The 13,076-nt window shown below is 35.8% G+C and overlaps 1 protein-coding gene across 4 annotated transcripts; it reads right to left on the reverse strand.

The window, feature by feature from the left end:
• Positions 1 to 313: 313 nt before the first annotated feature.
• LOC108340751 (putative pentatricopeptide repeat-containing protein At1g53330) lies at positions 314 to 11,649 on the reverse strand. Of its 4 annotated transcripts, none has more exons than XM_017578308.2 (2): positions 9,924 to 11,649; positions 314 to 776 (listed from the first exon to the last, which is right to left on the reverse strand). In XM_017578308.2, exon 1 carries the CDS (start codon positions 11,615 to 11,617, stop codon positions 10,244 to 10,246), a length of 1,374 nt encoding a protein of 457 aa, XP_017433797.1. In that variant the 5' UTR covers positions 11,618 to 11,649; the 3' UTR covers positions 314 to 776; positions 9,924 to 10,243. The 4 variants fall into 4 exon arrangements, with proteins under 4 accessions (XP_017433797.1, XP_052733470.1, XP_052733469.1 ...); XM_052877510.1 differs by having other exon boundaries at positions 315 to 512; XM_052877509.1 differs by lacking the exon at positions 314 to 776 and adding an exon at positions 816 to 1,066.
• Between the last annotated feature and the right edge of the window lie 1,427 nt (positions 11,650 to 13,076).

A 13,076-nucleotide genomic window follows, 5' to 3' on the forward strand; every position in this document is an offset into this window, starting at 1 on the left:
AACTATACAAACCTCAAGTCAAACATTATAAACAAATCCAAACAACACACAACTAGTAAACTTAACATACATCCAATCACTCTCTATTCTCAAAGTTAAATGAAAATCAAATACAAAATTTCATCTTCACATCAATCTCTATTCTCAAAGTTAAGTGAAAATCAAATATCTAAATTTTAATATCACCGATTACATTTCTCAAATCAAAGATTGATCATATTATTCTCATTATATTTCATTTCATTATTCATACCCAAGATTATAAAACTTAAGAGTTTATTTAAACTTGTGAGAACCTAGTAAAATTAATTCATAAACTCGTAAGTGTTTACTTTATATAAAAAAAATATATGAATAACATCATACTTTAAATAAGTCTACAAAATTATATAACTTCAAATAAATAAATTCATAGAAAAACATAAATTGAAATGTCTCTAATGGGATCATCATCTCTGTCATCATCTTCATCCAACTCTTCCCCTTATGAAAGTTGTGCATTCTCATTGTCTCTAAAAGTTATGTTATCAAGATCAAGAACATGTAGAGCTAAATCTGTTGTTGCTTCATCTAAGTGAACATTTTCATCTTCAACTTGTTCAATCTCAACAACATCATTTGTCTCTTAAGTTATCCATTCATCATCAGATTCAATGTCATCAAATGGAAACAACAATTTTTCGAGTTTATCTATTTTTCAACTTCAAGTTATACATCACAAACTAAATCATTCCTCTTTTTTTCTAATGTAAACAATCTCATCTCTTTGTATGAACCTAAAATGAAATATCAAAATTTCAGTAAAGATATAAACCTAATAAAGAAAATTATAAATTAGAAATAATTTAAATCATCATTTCAAATGAGCTCATATTACGCTCACGTCTCAAATAACTACAAGTCAAGTTTAGAATTCAAATAGAAAATTTCTTCAACAGTGAAGTTCCATCACCAAAAATCTCTCACCATTCCTCATGATTTAATGCTATCTCCCCAAAAATCTCTCACCATTCCTCATGATTTAATGCTATCTGACATTCCTTTGCATCTTCCATTCCAAAAAGTCCTCAAGCAAAATGAAATTCAACAATTTACAAATTTATTTTTCTTCTTTATGCCAAATCTAGTACCAATCTTCTCATGCATATATACAAACCTTCTTTCACCTTTCCATCATCATATCTAAAGTTAGGTTCATAATGGAAATGGGGATTGAGAAAATAGACAACTGCATGCAAAGGCTTATGAAGTTGATTATCCCATCAAGCATCAATTATTCTCTAAACCTCTTCATAATTACATATAATTACCAAACCAATTATGTTATATTAGAAATAATTTTACACATAAGTAACTTTGAATGAGTAAAAGTTTGAAATTTTATTTCTTAATATTGTTAAAATTTGACCTAATCTTCTCATTTGCATAATCCATCTCTTTATAAATGAAACTCATTGCAAATTTTACATCTGAGTCCACCAATCTTAAGACCACCATAAGAGGGGCAGCAACTTTCACGCATGTGGAGACATTCTTCCAAAATCAACTATCTAATACAATATGTTCTACTCTTCCCCCCTCTTGTGAAATTCTGAACTTGCTTGTCTTACACTCCTCAGAGCTAAACATGGTCAACAATGATGCTTTCAATTCATGAAGACAACCAAGAGTTAAATAAGTCGTGCCATATCTAGTCACCCTAGTCTTATTAAGCTCTTCTTTTAGTGAATTTTTTCAACAATGAAATCAACACTGATCTTCCATAAATGGAAGTAGTAATCTTTCTTCCCTTCTTAATTGTCAATTCATGGACCTTCAAATTCTTTTCAAAATCTTTAAAGATCAAATCAATGCAATGTGTTGCACATGGACTCCAATATAATTTTTCTCTTTTTTGCATCAACAACTCTTTAATTGTCTTTGTTAGGATATTTATCCTATTTTATCATCATTATAGTGTGTCAAGGGTTACCCTATTTATCATGATTATATTATGTCTAGGATTACCCTATTTATCATGATTATATTGTGTCTAGGGTTACCCTATTTATCATGTATTTGTGTATCAATTTATTCTTATAAATAGAAGATTGTGAGAGGGATCAATCAAGCCCTCTAGAATTATTTTACAGTTTCAATCTTAAGTTGGTATCAGAGCGGGTCGATCCCGCTCTGGTTTCTGTCTCGTAATATATATTTGTCCGGCGCCACAGTTCTTTGTCGCCCGCCGCTGCCCGCCGCTGCCCGCCGCCGGCCACCGTCAACCGTCGGCCACCGTCGGCCGTCGCCGGCCACCGTCCGGCCACCGTCTCCGGCCACCGTCTCCGGCCACCGTCTCCGGCCACCGTCCGGCCACCGTCACCGCCGGCCACCGCCCGCCATTGCCGGCCACCGTCGTCCATCACTGTCAAAGTTTCCTTCGTCTAAACCCTTAGGGTTTTCTTGTTCTTCGTTAGTACTATTCGTCTTCTTCAGAAATGGCGTCTGGCAGTACTCTTTCCTTCTCTGGAAGTCCATCAATTACCTCCGAGAAGCTAAATGGAAAAAATTATCTATCATGGTCTGCTGCCGTTGAAATGTGGTTCCTTGGCCAAGGGCATTATGACCACCTTGAGCGAGATGGAAGCCATGTGCCTACTGAAAAAGCTGATCAGTGGAAACAAGCAGATTTCCAGTTGTGTGCCCTGTTATGGCAATCAGTGGAACCCAAACTTTTTGTATCTTTGAGGGCTTTCAAAACTTGTCACTCCTTTTGGAAGAAAGCCCAAAGCATTTATGCCAACGATATTCAACGTCTCTATGACACTACGAATAAACTTGCATCTCTTAAAATGGCAGACCATGATATGGTGTCCTTCATGACTGAAGCCCAATCTGCTGTCGAAGAACTTAGGATGTTTTTGGAAGTAGATCCATTAGAGGATATAAAAAAGAAACTAGACAAATTCTACATGGTGTTGATCCTTCGTGCCCTACATCCCGATTTTGATCATCTCAGAGATCAACTTCTAACTAGTCATGAGGTCCCCTCTATGGAAACATTGACCACTCGCCTTCTGCGTGTCCCGGTATCTCAAACTCAAGAAGCGCATGAACTAGTGGAACCATCTGTCATGGTTGCCACACGAGGAAGAGGAGGACGTGGCACTAGAGGAGGAGGACGAGGAGGTCGGGGACGTACTCAATGCACATATTGTAAAAGGATGGGTCATACTCAAGAGAATTGCTACTCCTTACATGGTTTCCCTTCCAAAACCGCCAATATTTCGAAGACTGAAACTTCCACTTTGAAAACTGAAACCTCTACTTCTATGTTTTCTGAGGATGAATATCAAGAGTATTTAAGGTTAAAGTCTAACAGCTTGGCACAACCATCTCAATCTCCCAATACATCAACAGCCTGCGTTTCTCAATCTATGGAATGTCAAAATTCATGGGTAATTGACTCAGGTGCTTCTGATCACATTTCTGGTAATACCTCTTTGTTCTCATCTATTTCCTTTCGAGAAAAACCTCATTTCATAACCCTTGCAAATGGATCTAAAACTTCTTCCAAAGGAGTCGGTCATGTTTCTTTGTCTCCCTCCCTCAATCTCAACTCAGTCCTTTTTGTCCCTAATTGTCCTTTTAATTTAATTTCCTTAAGCCAGTTGACTAAAATGTTAAATTGTTCAATAACCTTTGATCATAAATCTTTTGTTATACAGGAGCGTGGTTCGGGGAGACAGATTGGAGAAGGATATGAAGCTGGCGGATTATACCATTTTGGATCTCGTCCAAGGGTGTCTTGTGTTGCTGCTCTTAATCCTAAAGTGCTACATGATCGACTTGGCCATCCTCATTTGTCCAAATTAAAAAAGATGTGTCCTGAACTTAGTGGTCTCCAAACCTTAGAATGTGAGTCATGTCAATTAGGAAAACATGTTAGATCTTCCTTTCATAAAAGGTCTCAATCAATATGTAATTCTAGTTTTTCCATCATCCATTCTGATATATGGGGACCTAGTCGTATCTCCTCCTTTGGTTATAGCTATTTTGTTACCTTTATTGATGAATATTCAAGATGTACTTGGGTTTATCTTATGAAAAATCGTTCTGAATTGTTAGCTATCTTTACATCCTTTTTGAATGAAATCAAGAATCAATTTGGTCAAGTAATCAAAATATTAAGAAGTGATAATGCCAAAGAGTATTTTTCATCCTCCTTTTCTGCCATCTTGAGTTCCCATGGTATCTTACATCAGTCTACTTGTCCTCATACACCACAGCAAAATGGTATAGCAGAACGAAAAAATAGACACTTGGTTGAAACTGCTCGTACCCTTTTGCTTGGTGCCCATATTCCTGTCCATCACTGGGGGGATGCCATCTTAACTGCATGTTATCTTATTAATAGGATGCCCTCCTCCTCTCTTGATAATAAAGTCCCTTTCTCCATTTTGTTTCCTAATGATCCTCTCTTTCATACATCTCCCCGAGTGTTTGGCTGTGTATGTTTTGTTCATGACATGTCTCCAGGTCTAGACAAACTCTCCGCTCGCGCTCTCAAATGTGTCTTCTTAGGCTATTCTCGACTTCAAAAAGGATATCGGTGTTACTCTCCTGAAACTAAGAAGTATTACATGTCTGCCAATGTCACATTCTTTGAACAGACTCCTTACTTCTCTCCATCTGTTCAGGATGTTTCTATCCTCCAGCAGGTCCTTCCTATTCCAATGGTTGAGTCAAATAGCTCCACTGTCTCTGTCATTCCCAGTCATGATCACAATCCTTCTACACCTGTTTCTCCACATACTGAGATCATCCCACACAGGGCCCCAATGGATAGTCCACCTCCCCAAGACAATGGTGAATCTCCTACTTCAGATTCTTCTCCCTCGTCACCTCCTCCCACGCCTTCTGGTGCAAATGATTCAGCATGGCCTATTGCCCTCAGAAAAGGTACTCGTTCCACTCGGAACCCTCATCCCATTTATAATTTTCTAAGCTATCATCGATTGTCGCCCTCCTATTTTTCTCTTTTATCCTCAGTGTCCTCTGTTGTTATACCCAAGAATGTGAAAGAAGCACTTGATCATCCTGGATGGCGACAAGCTATGATTGCAGAAATGCAGGCTCTTGACCACAGTAATACTTGGGAGCTGGTGCCCCTTCCCCCAGGAAAAAAGGCGGTTGGTTGTCGATGGGTGTATGCAGTTAAAGTTGGCCCTGATGGTGAAATTGATCGGCTCAAAGCTCGGCTTGTTGCAAAAGGTTACACTCAGGTTTATGGTCTTGATTATTGTGACACTTTCTCTCCTGTAGCCAAGATGACTATTATTCGTCTCTTCTTTGCCATGGCAGCCATTCGTCACTGGCCACTTCATCAATTGGATATCAAGAATGCCTTCCTACATGGTGATCTTGAGGAAGAAGTTTATATGGAGCAACCTCCAGGGTTTGTTGCTCAGGGGGAGTCTGGTATGGTATGCAAATTGCATCGATCTCTATATGGCCTCAAGCAATCCCCACGTGCTTGGTTTGGAAAGTTTAGCTCCATTGTTCAAAAATTTGGGCTAAAACGCAGTGAAGCAGACCATTCAGTTTTTTATTGTCATTCTTCTCTCGGGAAATGTGTTTACTTAATAGTATATGTTGATGATATTGTCATTACAGGAAATGATGCTGTTGGAATATCTCAACTAAAAGAGTACTTGTGTAGACATTTTCAAACCAAGGATCTTGGAAGTCTCAAATATTTCTTAGGCATTGAAGTAGCGCAATCAAAAGATGGAGTTGTAATCTCCCAAAGGAAGTATGCTCTTGATATATTACAAGAAACAGGCATGATTGATTGTAGACCGGTAGACAGTCCCATGGACCCAAACCAGAAATTAAGGACAGAAGAAGGTGAATTATTCTCCGATCCAGAGAGGTATAGGAGGCTAGTTGGCAAACTGATTTATCTCACTATTACAAGGCCAGATCTATCCTTTGCAGTTGGAGTGGTTAGTCAATTCATGCAGGCTCCATGTATTGACCATTGGAATGCTCTCATTCGCATTCTAAGGTATGTAAAGAAGGCTCCCGGGCAAGGATTGTTATATGAAGATAAAGGAAGCATTCATGTCTCTGGGTATTGTGATGCAGATTGGGCAGGTTCACCTATTGATAGACGGTCTACAACAGGATATTGTGTTTTTCTGGGAGGAAACATTATTTCATGGAAAAGTAAGAAACAGAATGTAGTAGCTCGATCAACCGCGGAAGCCGAGTATAGGGCAATGGCATCACTAACATGTGAACTTATATGGGTGAAACAATTCCTTCAAGAGGTTAAATTTTGTGACATCCATACTATGAAGATGTATTGCGACAATCAAGCTGCTCTCCACATTGCATCAAATCCAGTGTTTCACGAGAGGACTAAACATATAGAAATTGATTGTCATTTTGTTCGTGAAAAGTTGTTGACCAAAGAAATATGTACTGAGTTTATTGGGTCAAACGATCAACTCGCAGATGTATTGACCAAGTCATTAAGGGGTCCTCGGATTGAGTTTATTTGTTCCAAGCTTGGTACATACAATTTGTATGCTCCAGCTTGAGGGGGAGTGTTAGGATATTTATCCTATTTTATCATCATTATAGTGTGTCAAGGGTTACCCTATTTATCATGATTATATTATGTCTAGGATTACCCTATTTATCATGATTATATTGTGTCTAGGGTTACCCTATTTATCATGTATTTGTGTATCAATTTATTCTTATAAATAGAAGATTGTGAGAGGGATCAATCAAGCCCTCTAGAATTATTTTACAGTTTCAATCTTAAGTGTCTTAAAATTTACAACATTATTAGTGACAACTTAAACTACCTTTTAATCTCAACAACATCTAACATTTTGATTTTCTTCTCCAACATCTAACATTTTGAATACTTTATCAATTATTTTTGAAATGTCTAAGATGTCAAGTGAATAAAGAAAAATAGTCCCTTTAGAACTATTCACCAAGAAGTTGCAAATAAAACGTCTTCTTTTGTCCGTCCAACCATCAAACATAATGGCATAGTCAATTCTCTTCCACTCCTCCTTATATTCCTCAAGGATTATATTTGTTTTGTTCATATCTTGTTTTAAGAGTTTCTCTCTAATATCCTGATAAGATAGTGATTTGTAGTCAACTCCATACTTACCAATCATTTCACATATCTTTACCAGTGTTATCGAACTCGCGAATTAACTCATTAACTCGGTCGAGTTTACGAGTTCACACGTTTACGAGTTCACACAGTGCTTCCGAATTAACTCAGAAACAAACTTTGATTTGGTGTAGGATTGATGGAATCGGTGGTGGACTCAGTAAACTCACCTGAAATCGCAAACCTAGTTCCTATCTTGTGAGTTTGGGAAGAAATTTTGAAAACATAAAACAAAGTCGTAATTTGGGCTCACCAATTAGGTTTTGTTATTTAGGTTTAGTGATGAAGCTCATCTTCATTCCTCTCTTCTGATTCACTCTCATTGTGCTTTCGTTCGTGGGATTCATATTTGTTCTCGCACTATCGATCTTGGTTTCAGTTGCGCCCTCCCTCACGCCTTCATTCTCGCGCCCTCCCTCAAGCCTTCGTTCTTGTGTTGTTGACGTTGTAGGTGTCGTCATTCTCACTCGTCGTCGTCACTCACGTAATTTTTCTCACATTGTTATTGTCGTTGTCGATCTCGTTGTTGAACTTGTCTTTGATTTCACAGCTTTTGTAAGTTCTTGTGTCTTTGCCACTGAAATTGTGTTTTAGTTGTTGCCTCTGGCCTACAAAATGTATTTTAAGTAAAGTGTTGCACTGCACTATTAAAAGTAAATGATTTTATTTTTGAAACAATAAAGTGTTGCATTGCACTGTTCAAAAAGTCGTGCCACTAGTACAATGTTTTAAGTTCATCTCTATTGTAATGTTTTAAGCTCATGTGCATTTTATCTTTTATGTTCGTAGTGAAAAAGTTTATTCCATTATGTCTGGAAATGCATCAAATTCAATGGAAGATAATCCAAGTAGTCAAAAGTAGAAGTAAAAATGCTCTGGGAAATCATTTTGATATTGGATGGAAACATGAATTTCATATTAATGGTAATGAAATAAAAGTTAAATGTAACTATTGCTCAAAGATTATGAGTGGATGCATATTTAGATTTAAACAACATCTTACTAAAACCAGGAAGGAGTCTAAACTTTGTGCTTATGTTTCAGATGAAATAAAAAACTTAATGATAAAAATAGTTGTAGAAGCTAAGAATAATTCATAAAAAAAAAGTTAAATATCATTGATGAAGACGATGAAGAAAATGAGAGTGTTGAAGGAGGACAGAAGGTATTCAGTTTTAAAGAAAAACAAAAAGTTGCTACCACGACAAACATAACAAGGGGCAGACATGATCCACTACAAGTGCAAAACAATGTGAAGAAAGAGGCAAGTGCAAGAGTGCAAAACAGTGCAACAAAAGAGGCAAGGTGAGACCTCAGATGACGACGAGATGGTGGTCGACGACGACCACAAGTCACGGCGGATGAAAATCACGAGCAAAGTTGTTTCATGAGTGAGTGAGTCAAAGGAGATGAAGGAAGAAGATAAGCTTCATGAGTGAGCCCCAAAAACAAAGTTGTTTTACATAAAAAATAAAAATAAAACTTCATGAACTACCAAATTAGAAGCAAGCTCATGATTTCGATCAAGCCTATCGATTCTACCACCAAATCTAAGTTTGCTTCTGAGTTAACTCAAAGCATTGAGTGAGCACATAAACTTGTTAGAGTTAATGTCTAACAATTTGATAACCATGTTCATACCACAAACTAAACAAATAAATTGACTATCATTCATCCATCATCGAATTCAATTACACTATACACATAAGGAGATTTTTGTATACTTATCAAGTCTAGAGACCATCTCAACTCCATATCCAGATCATTTAATTTAAGGTTCTATCAAAACATAAATAATTTCCTTTAGCTGAATAATTTCCTTTATCTGAAATGCTTATCCTAAAATCAACATTTCAACTCCAAGAAAAAAAAACTACTCAAATATAGGGACTTAAGACAAAGTATTCAAACATAACTAGATAAAGGATCACTTCTCAAAATTGACCTATTAATAATTATACATTCAAATTAAAAATATACTTCTTAAACACCGGAAAATAAGGAAAAGTATGAATACTTTTCATCCTAAATAATATTTTGATTTTCACGAAACAAAACATTGTCCAAATGTAATAAAATGATGAACCATTGAGTGATAGGACAACTCACCCAATAAGAGTCACAACAGACACAAAGGGAAATATCACAAGTAGAATTAAAAAGTATGTTTTGCTTGGGATTACTCTTGATATAGCGCATTACACGCAACACTGCATCATTATGTTCTTCTAGGAGATTTTAAAGAAACTGAGAAAGTGTATGGATTAGAAAAGAAATTGACGTAAGATTGTTCAGCTATAATACCATAAATGAATAAATGAAGTTTTTTTTAAATAAGTAGTCCATCTTATTGCTCACATATTAGTCACTATATAGATTTTTGAAATAATATAAAAATCTATAAAATATAACTGAAAGTGTCAAAATACAGAAAACAATAGAGATAGTTTTTCCATAAGTTAAAATTACTTTATACACAACATAAAAAAATTAGAGAAACTATAAAGAGATAGTTTCAACAAATTCGCTTGTGCATAAACTAATTTTAAAAATATGGAAAAGTTAATTTCAATTTTTCTTCCTAAAACAAGACCTATGTTTCATTACCATATCATTTTAATTTAATTACAATTAGATGCATCTCATTCACTGTATCTTATAGAAATCAAAATGAAAGATACTATTGAATTAAAATTATAATGCAAAACTCACAATAATTTGGATTGGAGCTACCTACCTCCTGGTTTTGAGAATCAACAAGTAATGAAACTGGTGACTTGATGGCCCTTTGTTGGAAGGGGGAGCTCCGAAGGCCTCAGTTAGCATATCTCCTTCAACAAAAGGTGTGTCCAAAACAATACTCCAAGCCTTTAGCACTTGATTGCAATTGTTCTTCATGGACATGCATCTTCGCTTTGTGGACTAGAGATTCACCTCTCTGATATAGATCTAGTTCAATGCTTGGCATGATTTGGTGAGTCCAGGCCATCCCTGAAATACGTATTTTGGAACTAACAGAATATCTCTCTGCACATTCACCGAAACCCAATATAGAACTCATGCCAACACCAATTCATCAAAATGCTCAAAAGCTCCCAATAACTTTTCCGATTGGCAAACCAATAAGACCAAAGTTTTCCACACATCCTCACAATAAAATCCCCCACCTACCAAACCACTCAAAACCTTCGCTAGTAACTCAAAATCCCCTTCCTTACACATCATACCAACAAACTCATTCAAATTGGAGGAACGAGGAACATAGCCTTTAAAAATCATCTCCTCTAAAACCAACCCAGCTTCCTCAAACTGCATACACTGGCAAAGCCCATTAAACAGGGTGCGGTAAGTCACAACATCAGGAACACACTGTCGCCTTGGCATGTCCCCAAATAAATCATCAGCCTCCCTCCATTTCCCCTCTTTACACAACCAACCAATAACCACATTGTAGCCAAAAACATCAGGCTTCACACCCTCTAACCCATCATTCAAAATCCTATAAGCCTCTTCAAACTTCCCCTCCCTACAAAACTCCCCAATTAACACATTACACGTCACAGAATTCGGCTTCACACCACCAATCTTCATTTCCTCCAAAACCCTAAATCCTATATCCTTCTTCCCTCCTTTTAAAAACCCTGAAACCAAAGTGTTGTACACAACAACATCAAGCTTCAAATTGTTCCTCACCATCTCATCTTTCAACCTAACTGCGGAATCAAAATCACCCACCTCGCAAACAGCTTTAATCAAACTAGTGTACACAAAAGCATTAGGCTTAATTTTAAAAACTCTATCCATGTCTTCCTTCACCTTAAACGCCTGGGGAAGGTGCAATTGAGGGCTTTTGCACAGCAAGTTAATCAGAGTTCTGAACGTAATTTGATTCGGACGAACGCCTCGCCTACGCATTTCGTTGAACAGCTTCCATGCCCGATCGCGGTCGTCGGTTAGAGAACACGCGTGGATGAGGATGTTGTAGGAGCAAGCGTCGGGACCGAGAAAGCGGGGGAGGTGCGGAAGGAGGCGCGTGAATGAGGCGAAGTCACGGTAGGCGAGCAACGCGTGGAGGAGGGAGTTGAAGGAGCGGAGGGAGGGGGCGGGGATGGAGAGGAAGGTGCGGAGGGCACACGATGGGAGGCCGGCGCGCGCATAGGCAGCGATGACGTGGCGGAGGAGGGGTTCGGGGGTAGGGAAGCGTGTTTGGGTGTGGAGTTGGTCGAGGAGCTGTTCCATTTGGGGGAACATTTTGGCTTGGACAAGTTTGGTGATAATGAGGTCATACGAGCGGAGGGAATGGCGGAAGGGGCGGACGAAGGGGTGGTTAGGGTTTGGGTTGAGGAAGAGTTGAAGGGCCAGGGAGGGGTCTTTCTGAGAGCGGAGGAGAGAGGTGAGTCGGAAGGAGGAGATGGGTTTCGAAGTAGACATTGTAGTTTGGTTCTTGAACTTCACTAACTTTCTATGTGATATCACTATGGTGAAATTAAAATTTTGAATGTCAAAAATAATAGAAATTATCTGTTAGTTTTGATGTTGGCACTGTAGATGCATAATAACACCCTTCTATCATTCTTCGTCTGAAAAATATTAGTACGTTTACTGTTTTTACCTTTTTTTTATTTGAGATTATTTAATATTTAAAAATAAAATTATTATTTGCTTTATTTATTTCTCTTTATTTATTAATAAAAGAACACTTTTTTAAATATCTTCTAATTTATAACAAAACTATTCATGTGTAATTTTTCTTTATAAATATATAGCTAGGTTTTAAGTCTTTAATAAATTTATTATAAATTCCTAATAAATTTTTGTTATTATTGTAATACACATACGATTAAATAAGTTTACCAATATGTATTATAAGAATCTATTTATAATCATATTATACAAGTTTATTAATTTATATTAAATGATTCTATTTATTATTTTATTAGATATGTTTTACAATACACATAAATTATTTTGTTCATATATTATATAAGTATAAAAATATACATTAAATAATTATCTTCATATACGTATTAAAAATTAAATAAATTTATTGATACATAAATTATACAAATCTAATAACATATATTAAACCAATATATTGATTTATATTTATAACAAATATTTTGTACGTGTTTTTGCATATTAGCATTTGCATTTTTAAAAGATTTATTCTATATTTTTCCACATGCTATATTTTATGTTTTCAAAATCTACTCTTTACATATTTACATATATAATTATAAACTTAAATATATTTTTTTTCTTCGACCTCTAAATATCTTTTAATATAATACCTATTCAAATATCTTTTAACATTAGATATATTTACTAATATAAAAAATATACAAACATCAACTAGTTTGAGAAAAATTGTAGATTCTTGTCTTATTACAATTTTACATTTCGGGTAATTATTTTTTAAGATAATACTTATATTTTAACTGTATTTAGTATTTTTTTATCATCATAACATAACTTAAGGGTTTTAATTTAATTTTGGTTATTTAGTTTTAAGAATGTAACTAATGATTTTTATTTTTATTTTTTTCATTACTTAGTAGTTATGTCTCATGTCATGTGTTTTACTTAACTTGAAAAGAAAATAGTCATTGTACAGTTTTTTATTATGTTGGATATGAAAACTCAACCCTCGTGTGAAGATATTTTAATAACTATGTTTGAAGATAAAGATGTTTTGAAGAGTTTTTAACTTTTATTTGTAAGTGGTTTAGTCTCTCATGTTTACTTTAGCAAACAACTTATACTAAAACCAATTTGAGGATAAATGTTTTCATTAGGTTAAACATATGAGAAAAATATTTTATGATCTTGTTAATTGATTAAGTTTGTGTATAATCAATTAATTGTTCATTAAAGGTTTTATACGGAGATA

The sequence above is a fragment of the Vigna angularis genome, chromosome 5 (genome assembly GCF_016808095.1).
Source record: "Vigna angularis cultivar LongXiaoDou No.4 chromosome 5, ASM1680809v1, whole genome shotgun sequence".
NCBI lineage: Eukaryota > Viridiplantae > Streptophyta > Magnoliopsida > Fabales > Fabaceae > Vigna > Vigna angularis.